At 40.2% G+C, this 27571-nt stretch overlaps 1 protein-coding gene across 1 annotated transcript in view; it reads left to right on the forward strand.

Moving 5' to 3' along the window:
* The first annotated feature begins 555 nt into the window (after positions 1–555).
* The window catches only part of MBTPS1 (membrane bound transcription factor peptidase, site 1), a 44252-nt gene continuing 17236 nt past the window's right edge, over positions 556–27571 (forward strand). Inside the window, exons 1-12 of the mRNA XM_005306289.5 lie at positions 556–690; positions 10832–11315; positions 12125–12382; positions 13632–13835; positions 16963–17073; positions 18302–18411; positions 18876–18992; positions 20402–20469; positions 21057–21159; positions 23005–23156; positions 26120–26281; positions 27019–27163. Of these exons, the coding sequence (XP_005306346.1) occupies positions 11129–11315; positions 12125–12382; positions 13632–13835; positions 16963–17073; positions 18302–18411; positions 18876–18992; positions 20402–20469; positions 21057–21159; positions 23005–23156; positions 26120–26281; positions 27019–27163 (1617 nt within the window). The 5' untranslated portion in view covers positions 556–690; positions 10832–11128. The remainder of the gene's footprint in view (positions 691–10831; positions 11316–12124; positions 12383–13631; positions 13836–16962; positions 17074–18301; positions 18412–18875; positions 18993–20401; positions 20470–21056; positions 21160–23004; positions 23157–26119; positions 26282–27018; positions 27164–27571) is intronic.

Here is a 27571-nt window from a genome sequence, read left to right on the forward strand (position 1 = left end):
GGGAATGAATACAAGTGCATTTCCTCAAGAGAGGAGACTGACTTTAACATTAAATGCTGTGACAGGATCTCCCTAGTCTACTTGAGGAATTCACTCTTCTTTTCTCACACGGTCTCTGGGCGTGTGCTCAGGTGATCTCGTCCCTTGGAGGCATGGTGAACAGTAACTGACGGTTCTACCCAACCCCAGCCACAGTCGCCCCTCCAGCGCGGCGCTAGGTAGCCCCCCCCCCCCAGGCGTTACACCCCACAAATCACCCCCAGCCCCTCCACAGCATGGCACTACTGAGGGGCTCAAATCCCCCCCCCCCCCCCCCCCGGCAGCGTGAGCGTGGAGAACACGCGAGTTCCCGGGAGAACACGTTCGCGGCTGCCGGAGGCGAGCCCCAGGCTGCTGTAGGTACGCCGCGCCTTCCAGCCGGGGCATGCGGCAGCATCCCCACGTGACCCACGGCGACCCTGAAAGACCTGTATCCCGCACCAAGCCTCGCGAGACTTCTGACGCACATGCGCGCCTATCGCTCTGTGAACGGCTCCGGAGACTTGCGCATGCGCCCCTCCTCCCCCGATGTTGCGCGTCAGGTCATGTTCCCGACGCTGTTGGCCGCCGTCTTCTCGCGAGACGTTGTTGGTAAACACCGCTCAAAATGGCGTGTGGAGGCCCCGGGCACGGTGCTTCGGCGGAGATACGGTTAGAGGCGGCGAGGGGTGGTGACTGAGGGCGGGTGTTGCTGTGGAGGCGGGAGCTTTGGCCCGTCTCGAGAGGCGGCGCTTCACCGGGGGGGAGGAGTGATGGAGCTGAATGTGGGGGGCCGTAGGGGGCTAGGAGAGAGCTCTGGAGGTGCTGTGTGCAGCCCTAGCCACAGCGGGTCCCTAAGGGGTGAGGGAACCATAGGGGGCATAGATGGAGACAAGGGGTCTCACATTAATGAGGTGTCAAGTATCAGTAGCCGTGTTCGTCTGAATCGGTAAAAAGCGACCGAGTCCTGTGGCACTGTATAGACTAACAGTCGTATTGGAGCATAAGCTTTCGGGGGTGAATACCCACTTCGTCAGATGTGTGTAGTGGAAATTTCCAGAGGCAGGTATAAATATGCAGGCAAGGATCAGAAATCTGGACATTTCCACTACATGCATCCGACGAAGTGGGTATTCACCCCCGAAAGCTTATGCTCCAATACGTCTGTTAGTCTATAACGTGCCCCAGGACTCTTTGTCGCTTATTAATGAGGTGAGGGACCTGTATCGCAGCCCTAGTGGGGTGAAGAAGCTGCATAACTACTTGGTGGAGGCACGTAGGGTTGTTTTGGGGAGGGGCATACAGTTCTCAATGAGCCTGTAGTTAGTTAGCTTCCATTTTCCCAGCTCCTTATTCAAAGGCCCAAACAATTTAAAAATATATCAGGGTAAGGTTAATTTTTTTAGAAATGTCATCACATTAACATTGTGGAAATCAGAATCAGGAATTAGCTAGCTAACAATTGAATGTACATGACAAAATGCTTCTTGGGACACCCCAAGTGACATGTCCCTGTGGCCAACAACGTCAGACTGTTGTGAAGGAGCTGGGGCATGCCACCCCCATCCCAAAGCTTTGTTTCTGTGCAGTATGCTGCCAAGTCACTCCTTCACCCCAATTTTACAGTTAAGTGGTGTTTGAATAAGGAGCTGGGTTTTGACTGTATGTGACAAAACAAATATTGGGTCACCTGAAGTGACCCATCCTGGTGACCATCAGATGGTTCTCAAGGAGCTGGGATATGTTCTATCCATAACAAAAGCTTCTTTTCTGAGGTAAACTCTCCCAAATATTGTACATCTTCCACTAAAGTATTTAACTAGTTTGTTGCAAATTCATCTGTAATGTTTTCACAGAAATTATATGGACAACTAGATGTTAGAAAGTCTGTGATTACACACAAAGGTTCCTAATCAAACTGAACAGGAAAATGGCTACATTTATCAAAATTTAAATGTGTAAGATGTTTGTTATGACTTTGCCCCAACATTTGTTATGATGAAGGCTATGTTTTAGTCATAGGTATTTTTAGTAAAAGTCGTGGACAGGTCACAGGCGATAAATAAAAATTCACAGCCTGTGACCTGTAACTAAAACTTGAGCTGGGGGGCCATGGGTGCTCTGGGGACACTGTGAGTACTTGAGGTGGCCCTGGATCCCCGCTGGTGCTGGAGGTGGGGAAGGGTTGGCAGGCTCCCTGCCCGACTTTGTGCAGCTCCCTGGAAGCGGCCGGCATGTCCCTGCAGCTATTAGGGGGAGGGAAGGCTAAGAGGGCTCCGTGTGCTGCCCCCGCCATGAGTGCTGGCTCCACAGCTCCCGTTAGCCAGGAGCCACAGCCAATGGGAGTTGCGAGGGTTGTGCCCTCCGCCTAAGAGCTTCAGAAACATGCCGGCCACTTCTGGGGAGCTCCCCCCTCCCCCGAGGTAAGCGCCGCCCTGCACCCCAACCCGCTGCCTGAGCCCTCTCCCACACCCAGACTACTGCTGCCGGCCCAGGGGCTGCCCAGCTCGGGCATCCCTTGAGCCAGCCGCACTGGCTGCTGCAAAAGTCACGGAATCTATGGCCTCCGTGAAAGACACGCAGTCTTAGGCTAGGTCTATACTACCTGCCTGAATCGGTGGGTAGAAATCGATCTCTCGGGAATCGAATTATCTTGTCTCGTCGGGACGTGACAATCGATCCCCAAATCGATGCTTTTACTCCACCAGCGGAGGTGGGAGTAAGCGCCGTCGACGGGGAGCCGCGGAGGTCGATTTTGCCGCCGTCTTCACAGCGGGGTAAGTCGGCTCCGATACATCGAATTCAGCTACGCTATTCGCGTAGCTGAATTTGCGTATCTTAAATCGACCCCTCTTCCCCTCCCCCGTAGTGAAGACCTGCCCTCAGTTATGACTGAGGAAGTGGTGATATTCCAGCCACAAATGAAGAGTTCTCCCATTTCTAAAAAAAATCAAAGTGTACCAAGCCACACTGCAAGTCTCAAAGCAACACTAAAGCCACTCACTAATTCAACTAATTGTAGTGCATTACAATAGGGTAATATCCCTTTAAGTGAATTGCAATTCCTCTAGAGGTGCTCACTGCATTCTGCAAGCCATCAGAAACCAATCAGAAGTGCAGCATGCATTCAGCTATTTTTTTGTATGTTTGTATATAGTTAATAAGCATGGTTATTTGGGGGTCAAATGTGCCTATGCTCTTTTTTCATATTATTTTTGTTGTATATATCGCAAGACATCCCAGTACACACAAACAAATTGCTTCACATGGCCCCCTCTGCCTAACTCTAGAGGGGAATGAAAAGCAGAAGGCAATACTACCTCTCTTGTTTGTTTCATTACCTCTTTTAGCACAAGTATAAGAGAGTAAATTGACAGATGTGACTTGCTAATTTGGGGGTTCCATTTCTGTAATTTCAAAGCAAACTGCATACTTATCAGTGGTTTCCTCCCCTGCATCAGGGTCGTCCGTGCTCGACTGTCAGGACTGGCTAGACTGCAGTGGAATCAAAACATGTCCTGGCTTGCTGCCCAGCTGGATCACCCGGTCACCTGACCCCTATACTCCTCTACCTCTTCCTCGTCCAGCTCCTCTTCACTGTTCATGGTGGGGACCTGTGACTCAGGCTTCTCCAAAATATCCATGGGGCTTTTGGAGGTGCTGGTGGGATCTCCGTAGAGGATGGCATGCAGCTCTTTGTAAAAGTGGCATGTCTGTGGCTCCACACCAGATCAATTGTTGACCTCCCTTGGCTTTCACACAGCACTGCTGGTGGTCCCTCTTGTAGCCCTTCCCCTCCATGCCCCAAGCAATCTGCTCATAGATGTCAAGGGTTTTTATGGCTGGATCAGAGCTGTGCCTACATAGCCTCTTCTCTCTCTCCCCCCGCCCCCATACAGGAGATCCAACACCTCCTGTGTTACAGTCAGGGGGTGGGGAGGGAAGGCATTATGGGATAGCCCTGTAGGCCAGTAACAGTCGATTGTAAGTAACACAATGTCTATACTGACACTGTGTCGACCTTGCTTCATTGACCATGACTCTACGCCACTTGGAGAGGTGGTGTTATAAAGCCAGTGTAGTGGGGCAGTTACATCAGCAGGAGTGAAATTTAAGTGTAGATAACATCCACAGCTAGGTCAACATAAGCTGTGTTGCATCGACCTAACTGTGTAGCATAGACCAGGCCAAAGTAACATTATCAGTGAATTAGAGTACATAAAATAAGCTTCTGTAATATGTACTATTTAGTCAGTTTAAATGCACCACAAATAGCAAAATGGTGTAGTATACGACAAAGTTTTAAAATTTTGGTATTTGAAGTTATGCTTCAAACCCACATTTATGCATGACAGTAAAAGTGGCCTGATTTTCAAAAGTGCTGGCTGTACGCAGCTTCCACTGACTTAAATAAGATTTGTGTATTCGACAAGTTGCAGACTTTTAAATTTTGACCAAAATGTTCAAATGTTTTGTGAAAAGACTTATTTTTCAGTTTATAAAGTTTGTATTTATTTTTATAACATTTTCAAACTCATTATGGAGGAGCAACAGTAGTCAGATTATTAAATGCACAGTTGTTTTAGGACAACACTGCATTTTACATAGCGCCTTCTAACTACAGCGGACCAGAAAATTGATTTTTCTTCGCACAAAAAGAATTTGAAGGTTTCAGAATTTGTTTTCATTCTGCATCTGGACAAAACCGAGATCTTTCCAAATATTTTGCAGAAAAATACAGAGAAAAAGAGAAACACAGGCAAAGCCAATAATTTGGAGGTTAGGGCGCTAAGGATGTGGGAGACCTAGATTCAAGTCTATGCTCTGTTTGATTTTTTAGTGGGGACATAGACCTGGGTGAGCACAGAGTGAGTCTGTCTCTCTGTTTGGCCAATGGAATATAAATATTTATACAAAGCAGAATCGCTTCACAGGGGAGAGTCTGACTCTGAATTAGGGACTTGAACCTGGGTCTCCTGCACCCCAGGCAAGTTCCCAAACCAGCCGTCTGTAGAGTCAGCATCTTTGTCTTTCTTAATCTCTCCTGTTGAAGCTGTTCCACCTGCATAATTCTATTCATTAGGCCAAAGAGAGAGAGACTGAAATCTTCACAATGACTTTTTTGGGACTCCGCCCTTTCACACATTAGTTTGTTTTCACAAATTTGCATTTTCCAAAAGAAAAAGAAAGCCCAGCAAGCTTTATTCATAACCCCAACGTACTGTTGATATTAAACCATTATTACATGCTTTATTGGGTGTTTTATATATAATTACCAAGGATTTTTAAAAATATAATTAATGGTCTTAATACCGTATAAGCTATAGGGCAAATTTAATATAATTAATAATATGACACATAAAAAATGAAGAAATACTACAGTATTTACAATATTAAGTACATTTCACAAAAACTTGCTGTCTGGCCCCCGCTCAAAAAAGAAAAAAAAAATTACACCAACACACTTAAAAAAAAAATCTAGCACTTCTGTGTGTGCAATTTGAAGAATCCAAAATCTGCCCACGTGCACAAAGACTAACAGGGTTGTATGTAAAAATTCTAGAACTTGCATGCAGCCACATGCTAACCCAGAAAATGCATGTGCATAGGTTGGAGTATATGCAGGTTTTTGCTCAAATAAAAGGTCATCTTTCAGTGATCAATTTCAAATGCATACAAATGAAAGTCTGACTTTAAAAAATTACCTACAAATTACCATCATTGGTGCTTGGTAGAGGGACATCATATAGTGTAAGAATATATACCTATCATACACTAAGTAGCATTATTTCATTTTCTTTTTTGGGGAAAATTTTAACTATTACATGTAGAACACTGCGTTGTGGTAAAGAAATAGGAGAGTTGGGAAGTCACCATATCTCCTTCCTTTCCATACCAATCCCACACACTCCTTCCTGTAAATTTCTGAAACTGAGTAAACCATCATTATTTCCCTGCAGTCCAGTTGTTGTTAAATGCCTCACTCATTGTAAATAGCCTTTGCAGCACTTCATATCTATTTTGAAATAGTTCAACCTCAGTTTTTACTGCCTGATATTTTTTTATTTTTATATTAATGATGTACAGTAGATTATCCCTTGGGCATGTGTTGGTGAATATCACCTTGCCTTTCTTCAGTTTGACCACACACTCTATTGAGGACAGGACAACCAATGTTTTGGTTTATGCACCTGCCCTTGAGGAGCCTTAAAATATTTGTTTCAGTTCTTGGGTGTTGAATGTGGACATTTATTTCAGGTCTCAACTTGAGTGAGATGCTTTGGAATATCTAAATCAGCAACAACGTCAGCTACTTTCTTCTTAGACTTCTACTTCCTGTTACAGTTATGCAAGATGCCTATAGCAGTTGCACATGGTTTACCTTTAATTGTCTCTTTCATAATTTCCACAAACTCTGAAGCTCTTCAAGGAGTTTGTCATTCAGATCTTGTTTTTTCACTATTCTGAACCAGTTTTCAACAGTGGTGTTACTGTCCTTTGTTAGGTTTTAGAGTAGCAGCCGTATTAGTCTGTATCTGTAAAAAGAACAGGAGTACTTGTGGCACCTTAGAGACTAACAAATCTATTTGAGCATAGAATGGAACATATAACAAGAGTGTGTATGTGTGTGTATATATATATATATATATATATGTGTGTGTATATATATATATATATATGTGTGTGTATATATATATATATATATGTGTGTGTATATATATATATATATATGTGTGTGTATATATATATATATATGTGTGTGTATATATGTATATGTATATATGTATATGTATATATGTATATGTATATATATATATATATATATATATGTATATATATATATGTATATATGTATATATGTATATATATATATGTATATATGTATATATATGTATATATATGTATGTATATATATGTATGTATATGTATATATGTGTATATATATATATACACACATATATATATATATACACACATATACATATATATATACATATGTATATATATATATATATACATATGTATATATATATATATATGTATATATGTATATATATGTGTATATATATATATATATGTGTGTATATATGTATATATATGTGTATATATATATATATATATATATGTGTATATATATATATATATATATATGTGTGTGTGTGTATATGTGTATACACACACACACATACAGAGAAGATGCCATACCAGCTCTAAGAGGCTAATTAATTAAGATGACCTATTATCAGCAGGAAAAAAACTTTTGTAGTGATAATCAAGATGGTCAATTACAGACAGTTGACAAGAGGTGTAAGGATAGTTATCATAAGGAAATAGATTCAGGTAGTGTAATGACTCAGCCATTCCCAGTCTCTGCTCAGGCCAGAGTTAATGGTATCTAATTTGCAAATCAATTCAAGCTCAGCAGTTTCTCTTTGGAGTCTGTTTTTGAAGTCTTTCTGTTGCAAAATTGCCACCTTCAGGTCTGTTACTGAATGGCCAGAGAGGTTGAAGTGTTCTCCTACTGGTTTTTGAGTGTTATGATTCCTGAAGTCAGATTTGTGTCCGTTTATTCTTTTGCGTAAACTGTCCGTTTTGGCCAATGTACATGGCAGAAGGGCATTGCTGGCACATGATGGCATATATCACATTGGTAGATGTGCAGGTGAACGAGCCTCGTGGCTGATTTTATTGCGTGTAGCACATTGCCACTCCATAATGGTCATATTGAGACATACTTGAACAGTATTTCCTGCAATTCAACACCCTAATGTATGTCTGGAGGAGAATTTACATTCTCCTGATCATCTTTTTCGAGACTGTGATGAAATCAGTTTAACAGAAGTTGAATTGTACAAGTTGCTCCCTGTTTACTCTCAATCACTATTTCATGATCAAATACAAGAATGTTTTAAGTGAAGAAAATCTGTTGTTTCTGTACACATTGTGCTACCTCTTTTAGTGCACTGTCTAGTAAAATATCGTGTACTGAAAATCATGCTGCAGAAACATACAAGAAAAACTTCTTGACATCAGTGGAAAATCACTTTAGCTAAATGTCCACATATTATTATTTTTATCATATGCACTATGGCAAATGTGTAATATTGTAAAATCAGCTTGCCCTCTCCCAGTACATACTTAAAACAAACATTGAAATAACTTATAGGAGTCATCTGGCTGATATCCTCTGTAATAGCATGAATTAAAGCCCAACCAAAGTCATAGTTTGCTTTTTGTTCTCTCAACTGATGACCAGTTACTCTGAATATCTATAGAAAGTAAGGCCAGCTAAAGTGAAATGTTTGGAGTGCTTTGGTCAGCTGTTAGCATCTCTGCTAACCATAGTTAAGGCTACATTTTAGTCACGGGTATTTTTAGCAAAAGTCATGTACAGGTCATGGGCAGTAAACAAAAATGCATGGCCCATGACCCATCCATGACTTGTGCTATACCACTGAGTAAATATTGGGAGTGCCACGGGTCCTTGGGGGGGAGGGGAGAGGGAGGCGGTCTGAGGGATGCCGAGGGCCGTTCTGGGGAGTGCCATGGGTGTGAGCAGCCCGGAATCCCCGTTGGTGCTGGGGCGGAAGGTTGGCAGGGCTGGCAGGCTCCTTCCCCGGCTTCTCAGATAGCGGCGACATGTCCCTCCCTTAGCTCTTAGCTCCGCGCACTGCTAGCTCTGCAGCTCCCATTGGCCAGCAACAGTGGCCAATGGGAGCTTTGGGGGCGGAGCCTGCAGGTGGAGGCAGTGTGTGGAGCTAGGAGCTGAGGGAGGGACGTATTGCTGCTTCTGGGGAGCTCCCCCAAGATAAGCTCTCCCATGCCCCAACCCCCACTCTGACCCCCGATACTCCCACTCAAACTCTTCCTACTGCTGCGGGGGCAGACAGTGGCCCGAGACTGCCCAGCAAAGGCTGGTGTGACTGGCACAGGGGCTGCCCGAGCTCCTTGGGCAATCCTGGAGCCAGCTGCACCAGCCGCTGCAGAAGTCACGTAATCAAGCTTGCAGCCTTAACCTGTGACATTGAGGTGTAAGTTACATACACCCACTCTCTGAACATCCAATACTAGGTGCAGCTGAGCTTACATGTACATACGCTTTTTGAAAAGTGAAATAGCAATGTACTGCAAATACAAATGGGCTATATTGCATGATATTATTTCAGAGGCATCTTGTTTTGCCTGGGTGTTAATGCAGTCTGGTAGATGTTGCAGTGAGTTCTTCCTTCAAGGTTACCTTCACTTGGGGTGACCAAGACTTATTTTGTCACACATAGGCAGTCAAAACTCAACTCCTTATTTGATTATTTAATTGATAAATAATTAATAATTAACATTTTTATCACATTAATTTGATGAAATTTCCAAAAAATTAATCTGATATATTTTTAAATAATTTTGTTCTTTGAATGTGGTAATGGGAACCCATGAATAAGGAGATGGTATGGTAAATGAGGAACTGTCTTCAGCCTCTTGGTTCTCATAAGTGCTGAATGGCTGATTTGCAGTAAGGATGGGGTTGGGTCCCTGTCCTCTTGCTTTGTCTGTCATATGCTGCTCCCTGCATTGAGTGCAGCAGATATTTCTAGACTGCATTTTTGGTGAACTGCTATACTATTAAACTACTTCTTTATTGGAAACCTCAGTAGGTTCCTGTTGCCATGTTCTGCTGGATCTGTTAAGATATGATGCATCTGTGCTATTTGTACCAGATGAAGACTTTTATCCTGAGCTGTGGTTCTTACATGGAGCAGGACAAATTGCATTGCCAGCATGGAGTTGTCATAACTTGTCACTTACTATGCTGTATTTTAACTCAACTCAAATAAAAATTTTTTGATGTTGGGTGTCCCAAAATCACTTGCTTCTCACTACCTCTGGTTCGGACAGCAGAGCTGTCCATCCAAGATATCCTGTTGCTTCATCCCTAAATCCAAGTGAAGTATTTAAAATGTCAGTGTAGCATTTAGGATTTTAGCGGTTTTTAAAGCGAGTTTTCTGAATAACAAATTCATATTAATGTATTGTATATTATAGTGCCTAGCTGGCCTAGATTCCGAAAAAAAGCATTTTTACAGAGTCCCTGTTACACTGAAATCCCCCCAGTGATACTCTCTACTAAATGGTTGTCATTTGGAATTATATAACACCTTCACTCAGGAAAAACAAGCACATACCTCTAAGTAATAATTCCTTTAGGGGAATCTTGACAGACAAATGTCATAAAAATTTCACTCAAAAGTATAAGCCAAGGTCTGTTCTTGTGTAAGAGTGGACAGAATGAAACTGGATTCATCATCACTACATTCCTTTAGCCTCAATTTCTATCAAACATAATGTCTGATGTGAAATTTGCCTGTGCTTTCAACTCCGTATGTGCAAAAGCTTGTTGATAAATATCTTGTTTTATATCTTCATACTATCCTTTCCATAACACTTCTCAATTTAATACATGTTGTTATACTATCACTACTAGTTGCTACAGTAATACACATAACAATAATATTTGATGATAGTGCCTGTAAGTCTCAGTCAGGACTGGGTCCCATTGTGTTTAGTGTTGTACAGAAATGAATGAGGAGACAATTGTTAATAAGTAAATACAAAACATATCCTATAATGACTTTGTCAGCAGTTTTGAAAACTACAAAAATAAAATAAATTAAAATTAGAAATCAAAGAGAAGCATAATCTAGAATGAAATGGTTTCTCTCCAATAATAATTGCTGAATGTCAGTTATTGTTGTCATATATGTTTTTGTATGTTTGGCAAATCTAATAATTTTTGTTGGTGGGTTTGTTTATTTTACAGGTCGGATTGCAAAAAACTTGCTTAATTCTACTTTGGGCTTACCTTTCCCATCAAAAAATGGAGTACAGGACTCAGCTATCACATTCTGAGTGAGAGAATCCTTTAATCCAAAATGGAGAGAAAACGTAGAAAGAAATAAGCCTGTTTACTAGGCTTAACCTCAAAAAACCATGAAATCTAGATTTTTGCTTTGAGACTATCCAGTTGAACAGCACAGCAAAGGCAACATTTATTGATACAAAATTGAACTAATTTATAAAGAGAAAACGTGTCATTTGAATATATGGAATTTTTGGAATGAAACCATATTCTCTTATGACCATGAAGTTTGCAAACATCTGGTTGATCCTGATTGTAATTTTACTCTGTGGCAAAAAACACCTGGGTACAAGACTAGGAAATTCCTCTCATGAGGCCCACCTATGTCCTGGATGCTCTCGTCTTACTTTGAAAGTGGAATTCTCTTCGACAGTAGTAGAACATGGTAATAAAGAATCCAGTTTTTTAAAATGTGTTTAAAGCTTAGATACATGCTGATGATGATTTATGTATTATTTTATTTGTGTTAACATAGTGCTCAAAGACCCCAATCAGATATGGGGTCCTGTTGTGCGAAGTCCTTTATAGTCATATAGGAAGACCCTGTCCCCTTCCCCTTCAGTTACAGTCTAACTGAAAACAAGATACATAAAAAAAGCATGACAAATAATAAGAGGGTGGGAGTAGAAGACAAGCTAATGGTAAAAATATCATGAGATTATGTAGGCTAACGATGTGCACAATTGGATGGGTTCCAAATTGTTTAGAAAGTCTTTTTGGAGGGAATGGGTTTGTCTCTGACATCGTCATTAGTTGGCTTATTTTTAATACACATTAAAATGCAGATATAAAGTCAATTTAAATATTTTTTCTGGATGTTTTACAAATTCCACAGCATAAAAGCCATATAAAACAAAGTGTTCACTATTTTATTTTTTGGTGACAGATTCTGAACTAACCTATGTATGAGGTTTTCCAAACAGTCTGGGCATAATTAGACAAATATCGTACCTTCTGTTAAAATTAATGTGTTTTAAAACCCCTAGACTGTTTTGAAAATCATAACCTATATAAATAGTAAATCCAAGTTACCATAATATTCTTAGTAATGGAATCATAATATTTTCATTTGGGAGTTGGAGACATTTGTTTTGATAGTAAGGAGGAAGATTCAGTTCTCGGTGGTGGTATAGATGTGCCTTTTGTAATGTATGGTTGAAATGTCATTTCTAATATGTGGTATTCTGCTTGCAGAATATATTGTGGCTTTCAATGGATACTTTACAGCTAAAGCTAGAAGTAAATTTATTTCAAGTGCATTGAAGAACAGTGATATAGAGAACTGGCGGATTGTACCTCGCAACAACCCAGCCAGTGACTACCCTAGTGATTTTGAGGTGATCCAGATCAAAGAGAAACAGAAGGATGGAGTACTGACACTAGAAGACCACCCAAACATCAAACGAGTAACCCCCCAGCGGAAAGTATTTCGCTCTCTCAAGTATTCAGAGCGTAAGTATATTCATCCTTCAAAAGAGCTGTTCCTAATCTCTGATGGCACTAAGTTCATTTTTAAAAAATCAGTGGGCTTTATTCCAATCCCAAAACATCAGTGTTATTACTTTTGGGGGAATTCTGCGTCACTGCGGAATGCAGAATTCCCTGGTTGCCCTGCAGAATTTCTGGCCGCCACTAGGGGCTGCTGGACTCTGCAGAGCCCAACTCGCAGTGAGCAGAGAGTCCAGCCTGGCAGGGCTGGAGGCTGCATGCTCTTTGATCCTTATTTGCCTGGGGATGGGGGGGAGGGTCTGGGAGACCCAGCCAGCTCTGGCAGAGGGTGAGGAAGGGCAGGGCTGTACCACCCCTTGTCCCCAGCCGGATAGTAAAGAAGCTGAGTGAAGTAAAGGCTCTGGGGGTGCTGGTGTCTGTGCCGGGGGCTGCCCCACAGCTGGACTCTGGAGGGATGGAAGTACAGGTGTCTGGGCTGTGGGGGCCCCACACAGCTCCTTCCAACACCCCCAATCTGGAACTGGGTTGTTGTAGGGGTTTCTTTAACACTCTACTCCTGGGGGAATTTTTTTTGCTGTTGTCTGTATTGTTGACATACTTGTTGACAGGTATTTTGAAATAAATTACCAAAATAATTGAAACTGAAGTGATTATATTGTGTTATTTTGACAAATAAAATATGCAGAATTTTAAAATATTATGTGCAGAAATTTAATTTTTTTAACACAGAAATCCCCCAGGAGTATGTTATACAAATGAGAATGCAGTGACTTCTGGATATTATGTTTTATTTCTGATAAAGGCTCATCCCGTTAACTGTGAAACTATCACTATTTTAGAATACCTATTCTGAGGTGTGATCAAGGATTTTCTGTAGTGACATAATACAGTATGTTATAGATTCAATCTACTAGGGATTTAATGGGCAAAATTCCCGCTGACTTCAGTGGGGTCAGGATTTCACCTATTGACTTCAGTTAATCTAGTCACATGCTTAAGTTAAACACATGTAATATATTCGGTATAGGAGCTGTAGTAATTAGCTTTTAAAATGAAGCTTTTGTATTTAGAGGATATATTAAGGATTTAAATAAAATTTGGGTCAGACGAATGTCTGAAAAGTGAAAATTTTTCTATCTAAAATTTTTGTTCACAGTAGGGCTAAAGTGTACTAATAACATGTTTATATATTTCATAGTATAGAAAATAAAATGTTTTGCATTTTTCTTTTCTCCAACCAAATCATATCTAGCTGATCCTACATTGCCATGCAATGAAACCAGATGGACTCAAAAATGGCAGTCCTCTCGTCCTCTGAGAAGAGCAAGCCTATCATTAGGCTCTGGATTTTGGCATGCAACAGGCAGACATTCAAGCAGGCGTTTACTGAGAGCTATACCACGGCAAGTTGCTCAAACCCTGCAGGCAGATGTACTCTGGCAAATGGGTTATACAGGTATGCTTTTGTCTGTTGGTTTGGGATAACTGCCTGGCTAGAAAACAAAAAAATTGAGAGTCTCTGAGACAAGCGAAAAGAAAATACTCATGTAGTAATAAGGATACACAACCAGTTCCCTTTTTGTATTTATTAATCCATTACAGATGTGTCTAAATTCTCTAGAGACTGAGGCCAGGCCTACATTAGAAATGCTTGCACTTTTGCTGGCATAGCTTATTTCAGTCCCCCTGAGCAAAATAAGCTATACCAGCAAAAGTGCAGTTTTACAGGTATAACTGTCTGTACTAGGGGCTTTGCCAGCAGAGCCCGATGGTCACTGTTCACTCCTCTCCCCACCCTTAACCAGTATATGGTTGGTTATGCAATATACTAGCAACATTTTGTAGTGCAGACCTGGCCTGAGAAGTACTTAGTTTTGTAATACATTTATTGAACATTGTTGACTTGATGGAAAGTGCTATATACCGTTTGTATTTATGCAGCCCAGACTCAGTGCAGCTTTTCTTTAGCTGAAAAATGAAATCGGTTATTTTAAAATGGTTAATTTAGAAAGAGAACATACAGCCCAAATTTTTCCCACAGCTCCAAATTCTTCCTTCCACCCATGTCATCTCCTTTTTTTTGTCCCCCCTACAGCCCCACTTCTCAATATGCTTCTTTCCCAGCTTCCTTGCTACGTTAAACTTTTAAATGTTGATACATATCAACTTTTAAAAGCTTAATGTGGTAGGGGGAGATGGTGAGGAGCAAGTTGTTGCATGTAAGGTAGAGAGCATGTCTCTGTGTTAGGGGTAGCTGGGGCTGGGGGAAGTGGGAAGGAATTCAGCTGTAGAAAGTGTAGGGGACATTGAGTCTCTGTAGTGGACTAAGGAGGATAACAAATATCAACATTGGGTCCTGTGGCACCTTTGAGACTAACAGAAGTACTGGGAGCATAAGCTTTCGTGGGTAAGAACCTCACTTCTTCAGATGCAGCATCTGAAGAAGTGAGGTTCTGACCCACGAAAGCTTATGCTCCCAGTACTTCTGTTAGTCTCAAAGGTGCCACAGGACCCTCTGTTGCTTTTTACAGATTCAGACTAACACGGCTACCCCTCTGATAAATATCAACATTGATAGCTAATCATGTCAGTAATTGTCAACACTGATATACCATTACAATCACTAAAAAAATCAAGGAAATCACAAGTTAAGCATGCAAATGAAGGTTACCTTAAACACCCAAACTTCACACTACTCGAATATTCGCACAGTACATCTGCACAACAGGCTGCGTTGCAGTTCCAGCAACAAGCCAGCTGTAATTCGAACACTAAATTTCTCCACATTGCACTCAAAACACACAACCCTTATTCCAGTCTCACAGTTTTTCATGTGAAAATAACATTAGAGACTTTACTATATATGTATATAAATATATTATAATTTAGCTGTTGCTGTAGAGATCCAAGGCTGGGCTTTGGATGTAATATAGAGCAGGGGTTCTCAACCTTTCTCTTTCCGAGGCCCCTCCCCAACATGCTATAAAAACTCCACGGCCTACTGGTGTCACAAAAACTGTTTTTCTGCATATAAGAGCCAGGGCCAGCATTAGGGATTAGCAAGCGGGGCAGTTGCCTGGGGCCCCACACTCCAGGAGTCCCTGGGAAGCTACATTGATCAGGCTTCGGTTTCAGCCCCAGGTGGTAGGGCTCTGGGCTTCGGCCCTATCCAATGGGGCTTTGGCTTTCTGCCCTGGGTCCCAATGATTCTAATGCTGGCCCTGCTTCGCGGACCCCCTGAATCCTGCTTGTGGCCCCCCAGAGCACCCAGACCCCTGGTTGAGAACCACTGATACAGAGGATTTTGTACGTGCTCTGGATGTAATGTAGAGGTATTTTGTGTGGGCATTGTGTTTGGTTCTATATTGGAAGTTTAAGGAAGTTTTTCATGGAGGTACTTTCTCATAATACAGTAAAAGTTTTTTTAACCAGGATGCTGGGGGAACGGGGGGTGCCGATAAATTAAAAATGCCAGTTAACTAAGAGGGAGGGGTTTGGAGTGGCAGGGGGCTGGGACATGGGAAGAGATGAGGGGCATGGGCCCTGTGAGGTAGATTGGGTCCAGGAGGGGGCTTGGGTCGTGGGAGGGGGCTCAGGGTGCCAAATTGATGGGAGGGAGGGAATGCTCACCTCTGGCAGCTCCCTGCAAGCGGCTCCCTGTCCCTGTTGCTCCTGGCGGAGGTGCGGCCAGGTGGGCTGTGCAAGCAGGCACGCTACCTCTGTCTGCAGGCGCCGCCCCCTGCAGCTCTCATTGGCTGCGGTTCCTGGCCAGTGGGCTGGGACCCGCAGAGTCAGTGCTCGGGGAGGGGGAACGGAGGCAGCGTGCCTGCAGAGCCGCCTGGCCGTGCCTCCGCCAGCAACAGCAGGGACGGGGAGCTGCTTGCAGGGAGCTGCTGGAAGTGAGCGCCCCATTCCCCCCAATCTGGCACCACAATCCTCTCCTGCGCCCCAAGCCCCCTGAGCCAAGCCCCCTCCCAGACCCAAACTTCTTCCCAGAGTGCGCCCCGCAGCTCCTCCCACGTCCCAGCCCCCTGCTGGCCCTGCACCAATTGCACTATAAACCAGACTTTTAATGCAGATCAGAAATGCTGGTTTATAGAGCTTGCTGGTTGGTGAAGTGTTGGATGAAAGAGCTTTTACTGTACATACATGTGGAAAAAGTTAAGGTTGCACAGGCAACTATATTTTATATTTCCTGACCTTTCAAGTGTTTCACTTTGTAAACTTAATATTCTTTTAACGTAGTTCTTTAGAAAATTATACTAAATCATTTTTGTTGAAAAACCAAGATACACGTGTAATTTTCAATTGTATGCTGATCCAAATCCCTCATGGGGTCAAAATTAGCTTTACTTTTTTTTCCCCCAGACTCTGTGAAATTAGTCTTGCCTTTATGAAACTGAATGGAACTAATGCTCTTTAGGTGAATTTCTAGAGTGAACCAGGACTTTTGGTTTTGGAAAACATGAAATGCTTTGTGTAGACCAGGCAGTGCATTGAGCACCCAGGAGACTCCATTTATATATCAGAATAAACTGATACAAATGCTATGTTTGCATACCAATCCTCTTTTACGGAAATAGGTGCTGGTGTAAGAGTTGCTGTCTTTGACACTGGACTGAGTGAGAAACATCCACATTTCAAAAACGTAAAAGAAAGAACAAACTGGACTAATGAGAGAACCTTGGATGATGGTGGGTTTAATATATAGCATTGCTGAAACTATAGATTATGTATTTTACATCATGTGTTTCATCCTGGATTATGAAGTATAATTGTTTATTTGAGATTAGAATTACATGTCTTCCCAGATAATGGACCGAATTCTGCAATGTGTTGAGTGCTTTGAATTCTCACTAAATTCACTGATGGCTCAACACTGCCCAGGATTTTGTGTTGTCTCCGCTGAGTCATATGCCATATTTCTCCAAGGATTTTAAGAAAGGGCTAGGGAACAAAATGTTATCCAAGCAGAAATGCAATGTAGAAATACCTGGGGGTGAGGCAACTCCCAGGCATTTTTTGACTTGCCCCTATTATTTTTTAATATTAGTGTGTTAATTTTTTCCTTTTATCGGAGATAATATTTTGATTCATTTTCAGGTAATCTAGTGAGTTATTACAGTTTTGGCAGCTCTCCTTTAAACATTAGTAATCCACATAATTTTTCAGTGGAAAAGTAAAATTGTGGCACCAACATAAACTCTGCAGATCCATGCCAATATTCTGCATTTCTTTTTATCTGCCTTTGTATGATTGTCTCTCGTCATTTTGTATTTGCCCCATCTTATACACCTGTGCTGCAAATATGCAAATACTTAACTTTATGCACTGTTTTTTTTATTCAAAATGGTATTTTGATTTCAAATTTGGACAATTAAAAAAACAAAAGCAACCCCTCCCGCCCACACACACACACACAAAGGTTGAAACACACCCGAAACAGCCAAATCCAAACAGTTGGGGGAAAAAAAGTTGTTTAGAGTTGACCAAAACATTTAATAAGTAAACTTGAGGGATAGAAAATATTTCCTGTCTGTAGGATATCCTTTTATCTCTGTTTCTGCACATTATATATTTAATGGATGAGATTCTTTCCCTACTGAAATCAGGAGGAAAATTTGGTTTCAATGAGGCCAGGATTTCACCCCATATATACAGTTTCAGTTGTAGAAATTCTTGTTGGTAGGAATTGCTTAGCATCTATTGCAAAGCATTTTAGATCAAAGTGAAACAAGTTCTCAACTTGGACCAACATTTCTGTTGCTTTTTAAAATAAACTTAAATGTTTCTAAAGATGAAAGAGATAAGCAATTGGATCTGCATACAAAATGTCTGGATTTTTTAAAATTTTTACAGTGAAATGGTTTGGCCTCTAACATTTTATTTTATTAACTTTATACTACTATTAATTTGCAACAGGTCTGGGCCATGGGACGTTTGTGGCAGGTGTTATAGCCAGCATGCGGGAATGCCAGGGATTTGCTCCAAATGCAGAGCTGCACATTTTTAGGGTCTTCACAAATAATCAGGTAGATATTGTAAATGTTTTATAATTCAAACCTTTCTGGAATAACACACTATTAACCCTTAAATTACAAATACTGTTAATTCTCATGAACTTTAAAGTATTTCCTTTTGTAAAGAGAAAGAGTTTGTTTTTTTTAACAGAATTATGTACATTTACACAGATTTTAGAATTGCCTCCTGGAGTTTATTTTCAAATAAGAATTTGGTATTAAAATCAACTTCATCCAGGGCCACTACCTCTTACTTTTAGTGTTATTTTAATGAAGGATTTAAAAAAAAAAAATCAAATGAACTTCTCATTTTAAATACCAAAGAAAAAACAAAATAAGATTTTTTTTTTGTTTCAGCTCTCTACTTTTGTCTGTTTCCTACCCTTAAATTTCTATTTCTTTTAATACCTAACTTTATTTTGTTATATTCTCATTTGATTTCTAAATGGTTGCTTTTGTTGTGCTTTAATAAACAGGTCTCCTATACATCTTGGTTTCTGGATGCCTTTAACTATGCCATCTTAAAGAAGATAGATGTATTAAACCTTAGTATTGGTGGTCCAGACTTTATGGATCATCCTTTCGTTGACAAGGTACGTACAAAAACTACAGTGGAGTCTCATCATAGGTGCATCTAACTTACGCGATTTTAACTATACACACTCGGCAAAACAAAACAAAGAAGAGAAAAATAACAATTTAAATACTGTACCTGTAGTGCGGGCGATTCCGCCCGCCATTCCACTCAATGAGCATTTGACTACACGCGATTTTCGCCTTACGCGCTGACTTCAGAACCTAACCTCCGCATAAGATGCGACTCCCCTGTATGAACATATATATTTTAGCATGGTCACCTCATTGGTCCCAATTCTGAAATCTGTTCTGTGTGGGCAGACCCTTATGACTGTGCAGAGTTCCATTGGCATCAGTGAAGGTCTGCACAGATTCAGGGGTTTGTCCTTGCAGAGCAGCTTACAAGATCAGCGCTTTACTGGCCACTACTTTTATTGGAATGGTTTCTATTAAAAAGCCCATGTATACAGACTGATAGGTAAAGTTTTCAAAGTGCTAGGTGAAGTTTTAGTAGTGTGACTCTCACCAACTTAAATGGAAAGTTATTGGCTAAAATCCATTGCTTTTGTAAAATTTACTTCTGAATGGTGGGTTAATTTTGTAATCAGAAACCATTTATCAGAAGTTCAATTGCAAATTTTATATGAGGAAACTTGATTTAATTAGAAGTAGAGTTAATAGGCTGGAATATGTGACTGCCAGTCTTCTTCAAAGTAAGTCAGCATTGAAAAATAACTTTTTAAAATTAGCAATTACATTTTATCTTTAAAAATCGTTAAGCCCACATTCATCTGTAGTAAAAACTGCAGAACTGTACCTGAATTATGAATAAATATGACTTAGACTGAGAGCCATAGGAACCAATCTTTCAAAAGCATTAAATTAATTAAAATGTTTAAAAAGAACCAAAACCTAAAAACCTGTTTTGGAAAGGGCTATGTAGATAGCTTGGCACATGAAAATAATTTGTTCTGTTCCAAATGCTCTCTAAATTATCTTAATTCAGTTTAATTTGACAATCAAATGTTTAATGCTCTCCTTGGAAAATTTAGGTGGAAAGTAGTATTTGATTTAGGTGTCTAATATGTTGTTATGCAAGGGTGCAGTTACTGGTGGATTATTGCGCATATAACTTAATACTAAAAATTACATGTCTGAGCTGAAGGCATGCAAATCATTTGTCTCTTTTGAAAATCTTGGCCTGCACTAACAGTTGTGTTTATTCTTACTCTTTGAGACTGAGAATTATATTAGAGAAAGTGTCAGTGGTATGTGTGATGCAAGTACCATTAAAATAAAAAGTGCGGATTTAAGGAAATTGTTGTAGTCAGACCAGTGCAGTAGGTGTGTAAATAATTTATTTCTTTATTTAACTGGCTTCAGTACATCGCTTTCAATAATGTGTCTATATTTGTTGGCTTTGCAGGTATGGGAACTGACAGCTAACAATGTGATCATGGTTTCTGCTATTGGCAATGATGGCCCTTTATATGGGTAAGTTTCTTTAAAAGCGTTTGATTAAAAATTTCCTGTATCTGAGGTATAATCCCCTACCTCCTCTTGGAAAAAAAATCGCAGATTATTCTGTCTTTTGAGAATGAGTCAGGCTGTTTTTTCCACTGTAGATTTTTCTTTTACCTGAGGAGCACATTCTTGAATTAGATTAGCTGCAGCTATTTAATTCAGTAGTTTTGATAGTATGTAAACCCATAAAAGAAGTCAGTGAGTCCTTAAAACTGATGTTTGCCTGTCAATATTAACAAACTTTCAAACATGCAAATCTCAAACTTCAGGGAAAATCTAAGAAATGTATTGATTGCTTTTTGGCCCCTCATGTAATAATACTAAAATAAATATTGCTCCTTTTCTTGGTATATGTTTTGATATTTTAAGGGATTGCTTGAATAGTTGCTGTAAATGAAGTTGTCAGAAATAATTCACCCAACTATCCAAGGTTGTCAGTTGTCAAAGCTGCAGAACCTAGACAGACAAAAAGAACCTGGTGGTGATGTGCCCATTATTTTTATTGTCTCCCTCCCACCCCCCCTTCCTTCTGCCCTCCCTCTGCTCACTCATTTTAGCACTCTCAATAACCCTGCTGACCAGATGGATGTGATTGGAGTAGGAGGAATTGACTTTGAAGATAATATAGCTCGTTTCTCATCGAGGGGAATGACCACTTGGGTAAGCTCAAATATAAAATATGCGTGGCTTCAAAACATTTAACATGAACTTTCTCATTCTAACAGAGATGCCCTCTCTGCCATGTTAGCTTTTTTAAATCTCAGTAGGTCCAGACATCTGGGATTAAATTAGTTCATGTGGTTGAAAAGGTAAAATGTGCAAAGTATTGAACTGTAATAGGTACAGGAGAATTGACTGAATGCAGTCTCTAATCACAAACTGACTTCAATTAAATGAAGTTCCTTTTTAGGTGATAAAAGTAAATCCTTAAAATAGCCATTTCATCTTCAGAACAGAACTTTATTTTAATGGGCTTTTAGGTTTTCAGTGCTACATGGAAGTGAGCCAAAGGGACCCTTTTATGCCTTTTGATGGGGTGCATCATGTCTTTGCCCTCAAATCACCCAGATTTGTTAGCCACTGTGCAGGATGCTGTGGTTACTGCTTCATTCCACCTCATTCCCTTTGTGGGATGCCAGCTCCACTGTCGGCACTATCCTTAGGCAGTCTGTTAACTTGAGGAGCACATATGGGCTTAGTGCTTGTCTCTAGAAGCTGTGCAAACCCTTTGCTACCCTTATAATTAGATATTAGAAAACCTTTTTAACCTAAATCTCCCTTGCTGCAGATTAAGCCCATTACTTCCTGTTTTACCTTCAGTGGACATGGAGAACAATTGATCACAATTGATTGCTCTTTATAACAGCCCTTAACATATTTGAAGATTGTTATCAGGTCCCCCTTTATTCTTTTCTCAAGACTAAACATGTCCAGGTTTTTTAACCTTTCTTCATAGGTCAGGTTTTCTAAACCTTTTATCATTTTTGTTGCTCTACTCTGGAGTCTCTACAATTTGTCCACCTCTTTCCTAAAGAGTGGCACCCAGAATCCAGGACAATACTAGCTGAGGCCTCACCATTACCTGGTAGTTAATTTCCCTGTAAGCTGTACAGCCACACAGCAGCCTTCTTAGCACCACACAGGTGCTCAGGGAACCCGCCTGAGGACTTGTAGCAGCCAAGGGAGAGGTGCCCCGGCCCCAGCCTAGCCCAGCCCTAAACTGCCGGGGCAGCCCAGCCAGGCACAGACCCGGCCGGGGCGGCCCTCCCCGAACCTGCCGCGGCACCCATCCCCAGGCCTGAGCCTGCCGGGGGAGGGGCGCCTATCCTGCGGCCCCACCCCTGAAGCTGCCACGGCAGGGAAAGGTGCCTTCCCACCCCCCTCCCCCCAGCTCAGGAGCTGCTGGGGGCAGTGCTCTCTCCCTGCCGTAGCCCCAGAGCACCCTTCTGCACCCCAAGCCCTCATCCCCGGCCCCACACCAGAGCCTGCACCCCCAGCCGGAGCCCTCACACCTCTGCACCCCAACCCTCTGTCCCAGCCCTGAGCCCCTTCCCACACTCCGAACCCTTCAGCCCCACCATATGAATTTTGTTATGTGCACCAATATGGAGGTGATGTGTGACACATCACCTCCATATTGGTGCACATAACAAAATTCATTCCGTACATGGGTGGGAAAAATTAGAAGGAACACTGTCTGGTAGAGTGGAATAATTTCCTCCTGTGTCTTACATGTGACTGATTAAGACTTATGATTTTAAGCTGTCTGAAGAAGTCTAAAATTTTCTGAATTTAAATTTTTTCTACTTAAAAAAAAAAAAAGTGAAAAATGTATATGAACTGCTAATCTAAAACATATACAGAATAGTTTGAATCACATAGGAATTGCCCAGGTTGAATCAGACCTGGGGTCTATCTTGTCCAGTATCCTGTCTCTGACATAGGCCAGCACCAGTAAATGATATGTTGATCTAAACATAAACTGTTTTTTTAATTAATTCATAGGAACTGCCAGGAGGTTATGGTAGAGTGAAGCCTGATATTGTTACTTATGGCTCTGGAGTGAGAGGTTCTGGTATGAAGGGTGGATGCCGCTCCCTCTCTGGGACAAGTGTTGCCTCTCCGGTAGTGGCAGGTGCTGTCACTTTGCTAGTAAGGTAATGATTAAAGGAAGAACACGTATCTCAAATGCGTTTGATTAACAAGATCTGTAAATTGACTTTTAAAAAGCCCCTCAATTAAAAATATTTGTTTCTGCACTTATGAAAACTAACTCTCTGAAGAACAACAAATACAGTTTTTCTGTTTGAGACATTAAGTAGTCTTGAATAATCTATATCTATTGGGCCTAATATTTAGATTTTAGGGCTGTCGATTAATCAGTTAACTCACGCAATTAACTAAAAAAAATTAATCGCAATTAATCACAGCTTTAATCGCACTGTTAAACAATAAAATATCAATTGAAAATTATTAAATATTTTTGGATTTTTTTCTACATTTTCAAATATATTGATTTCAATTACAACACAGAATACAAAGTGTACATTGCTCACTTTATATTATTTTTTTTTGCTCTGTTTTTTTTGCAATGTTTGCACTGTAAAAAATGATAAAAGAAATAGTATTTCTCAAGTCACCTCATATAAGTACTGTAGTGCATTCTCTTTATCATGAAAGTGCAGCTTACAACTGTAGATTTTTTTTCTTACATAACTGCACTCAAAACCAAAACAATGTCCACTCAGTCCTACTTCTTGTTCAGCCAATTGCTAAGACAAACAAGTTTGTTTACATTTATGGGAGATAATGCTGCCCGCTTCTTATTTACAATGTCACCTGAAAGTGAGAACAGGCATTTGCATGGCACTCTTGTAGCCAGCATTGCAAGGTATTTACATGCCAAATATGCTAAACATTCATATGCCCCTTCATGCTTTGGCCACCATTCCATAGGACATGCTTCCATACTGATGACGCTCATTAAAAAAATAATGCATTAACTGAATTTGTGACTGAATTCCTTGGGGGGAGAATTGTATGTCTCCTGCTCTGTTTTACCTGCAGTCTGCCATATATTTCATGTTATAGCAGTCTTGGATGATGACCCTGCACATGTTGTTCATTTTAAGAACACTTTCACTGCAGATTTAACAAAACTCAAAGACGTTACCAATGTGAAATTTCTAAAGATACAGCACTTGACCCAAGGTTTAAGAATCTGAAGTGCCTTCCAAAATCTGAGAAGGGTGAGGTGTGGAGCATGCATTCAGAAGTCTTAAAAGAGCAACACTCTGATGTGGAAACTACAGATCCCAAACCACCAAAAAAGAAAATCAACCATCTGCTCGTGGCATCTGACTCAGATGATGAAATGAACATGCGTTGGTCCATATTGTTTTGGATCATTATAGAACAGAACCTATCATCAGGATGGACATGTCCTCTGGAATGGTGGTTGAAGCATGAAGGGACATATGAATCTTTAGTGCATCTGGCATGTAAATATCTTGCAACGCCAGCTACAACAGTGCCATGCGAACGCCTGTTCTAACTTTCAGGTGACGTAAACAAGAAGTGGGCAACATTATCTCCTGCAAATGTGAATACACTTGTTTGTTTGAGCGATTGGCTGAACAAGAAGTAGGATTGAGTGGACTCGTAGGCTCTAAAGTTTTAAATTGTTGTATTTTTGAATGCGGTTATTTTTTGCACATAGTCCTACAATTGTAAGTTCAACTTTCATGATAGAGATTGCACTATAGTACTTGAATTAGTTGAATTGAAAAATAATATTTATTTTGTTTTTTTACAGTCCAAATATTTGTAATAAAAAATAAATATAAAATAAGCACTGTACACTTTATATTCTGTGTTGTAATTGAAATCAGTATATTTGAAAATGCAGAAAACATCCAAAAATATTTAAGTAAATGGTATTCTATTATTGTTTAACAGCGCAATTAATCGATTAATCGTGCAATTAATCATGATTAATTTTTTGAATCGCTTGACAGCCCTATTAGATATACAAGATTTAAATAAAATATTTTATAATGTTGATCCATTTTTGCCATACTTTTTAATAGCTTGTTTCATTCACTGAACTTTACTTGTCCATTTGTTCTGGTAAAAAAGGGAGATATTTGCATTTTGCTCTTACACCAGGTGCCTAAATACTATACATTTTATGTATGCGGGGGCAGTGGGCGCATTGGTTGTTTATATCATTATATGACTTCTTAAATCTTTCTGCTAAGCGCTAAATAGCTGTATGAAAAAGAGGATTTTTCATTTTCTACATTGAACTTGCAATAATATTACAATAGTTCACTAACTATTCACATGTATTAGCAGCCTGTATATTTCTTGAATATAATTGCGATTGTTTTCTTCAAACATAATAGTCAAGTATGCTTTTTCTGTTTTCCTTAAAAAGAAGTGGGTATTTGTTAAGGAGAAAGATATATAAATATTTAGATTTCCAGAGAACGGGGCTAGATGTTTTCAACTTCAAGTATGCTTCTGACGTGGAACAAAATATCTCTTGGGCTGAAAATATTGTTGACAGTTGAGCGTATTGGGTTGTAGAGATGAAAAATTATACATGTTTTAAGGAGCAATATGTGGCGAAATTGCCATTTCCATTTTCATCTTAAGCATTTCCATTGAAAAGTCACTTAAGTGATATTCTCCAGTTTTAACCATAGCTTATGCATATAACAGATTAACGTCAGTTACGTTTTGCTTAAATTGAATGGGTTAGAATAAGTTTAGGGCTTGCTTACACTTGAAACGCTACAGCAGCACAGCCGAAGACGCTCACGACTGTGACAGGAGAGGTTCTCCTGTTGTCATAGTAAATCCGCTTCCTGAGAAGTGGCTGCTAGTTTGACAGAAGAATTCTTCTGTCGACCTAGTGTTGTCTATGCTGGGAGTTAGGTTGGCTGAACTACTTTGCTCAGCCATGTGAATTTTTCACATGCCTGAGCGATGTAGCTGCGTTGACTTAACTTTTGAGTGTAGACCTGGCCTTAGTCTCATTTCTCATTCTATGCCTAGCCTGAGACCAGAACAGTGCCTATTAAATGTAATCTAATAAACATTTTGTCATTTTTAGCACAGTTCAAAAGCGTGAAATGGTGAATCCAGCTAGTATGAAGCAGGCCCTGATTGCATCGGCACGTAGGCTTCCTGGCGTTAACATGTTTGAGCAAGGGCATGGCAAACTGGATCTTCTTAGAGCCTACCAGATCCTTAATAGCTATAAGCCACAGGCCAGGTGAGTGTTAATTCTTAGTTAATTAATAATCTATTCATGTTCATTGTATTCTGAATATTTCTTTTAAAAGAAAGTCACACATCTTGCTCAGCTGAGCAGTCTGCATGCTCACATGGTGAAGAGAACTTGCATATAGATTACATAATTCAAATGGAAGAGTTTAATGAAAAGCCTCTTGTCAGAAGCCATCATCTTGCTAAAATTAGAGAAGAATAGGGGCAGGAATCTGTCACCTCTTTATTATGAAGGTTTCTACATTTTCTTCCCTTCCTTAGTTTAATCCCCTGGGTGTGTAGTGGAAAATTTAGCACTACGTTAACAAGTATTGTGAATACAGCAATTAACTAGAGAAATAGTCCAATTTTAGTTATCCAACACCAGATTATTTTTATTGTGCTAAATTGTGTCCTGTTACTTTTTCTTTTTTCTTTTTCATTCTAAAAATAAAAAGAATAACTTTATTTCAACATAGAAATGTAGAGCTGGAAGGGACCTCAAAGATTATCAAATGCATTCCCCCATGCTGTGGCAGGCTTAAGTATCACCAGACCATCCCTGACATAAAACTTTCTCATGTTATATTTTAATTTAATTATTAATTTTATGTCTCAGACTCATTGGGAAGAAAGGTCAGAGCTGTGAGAGTGACTATAGCTTGCTAATTTTACCTCTGACTTTTTAACACGATCATGTTGTACGTACTTTTTAAAATTTACTGTATGTATTTTTTTTTTCAGTTTGAGTCCAAGCTACATTGACTTGACAGAATGCCCCTACATGTGGCCCTATTGCTCCCAACCTATTTATTATGGAGGAATGCCAACTATTGTTAATATTACCATCCTTAATGGTATGGGTGTCACTGGGAGAATTGTAGACAAGGTAAGACATAAATAGCCGTGACTTGGAACAATAATGTTTCACATTGAAGTGCTGCTGCTAATCCTTCCCCAAGTCAAGGCTATTTCATCAATACCAAGTTTTCTGACTAGAGAGAGGATAATACTTTGTGCTTACTTTTCTGTTTGGCATGATAAACCTGGTACACCTAGAGCTGTGTGAATAATGGATTTTTTGAAGTGTTAGCAATTCTGAAAAATCAAAACATGTTTCGTTTTGAGTCGAACTGAAAACAAATTTTTTCAGCAATTCAAAAAGTCAAAAAAATGTTGATTTGGGTTAAAACATGTAGTTTCAACCCAACTCAAAAGATTTTGTTTCAATTTGGGGAATTTTGACAAAAGCAGAGGAGGACTGGAGTTGTAACATGTCTAGAGGATGGGCTGGCTC

The sequence above is a fragment of the Chrysemys picta genome, chromosome 14 (genome assembly GCF_011386835.1).
Source record: "Chrysemys picta bellii isolate R12L10 chromosome 14, ASM1138683v2, whole genome shotgun sequence".
NCBI lineage: Eukaryota > Metazoa > Chordata > Testudines > Emydidae > Chrysemys > Chrysemys picta.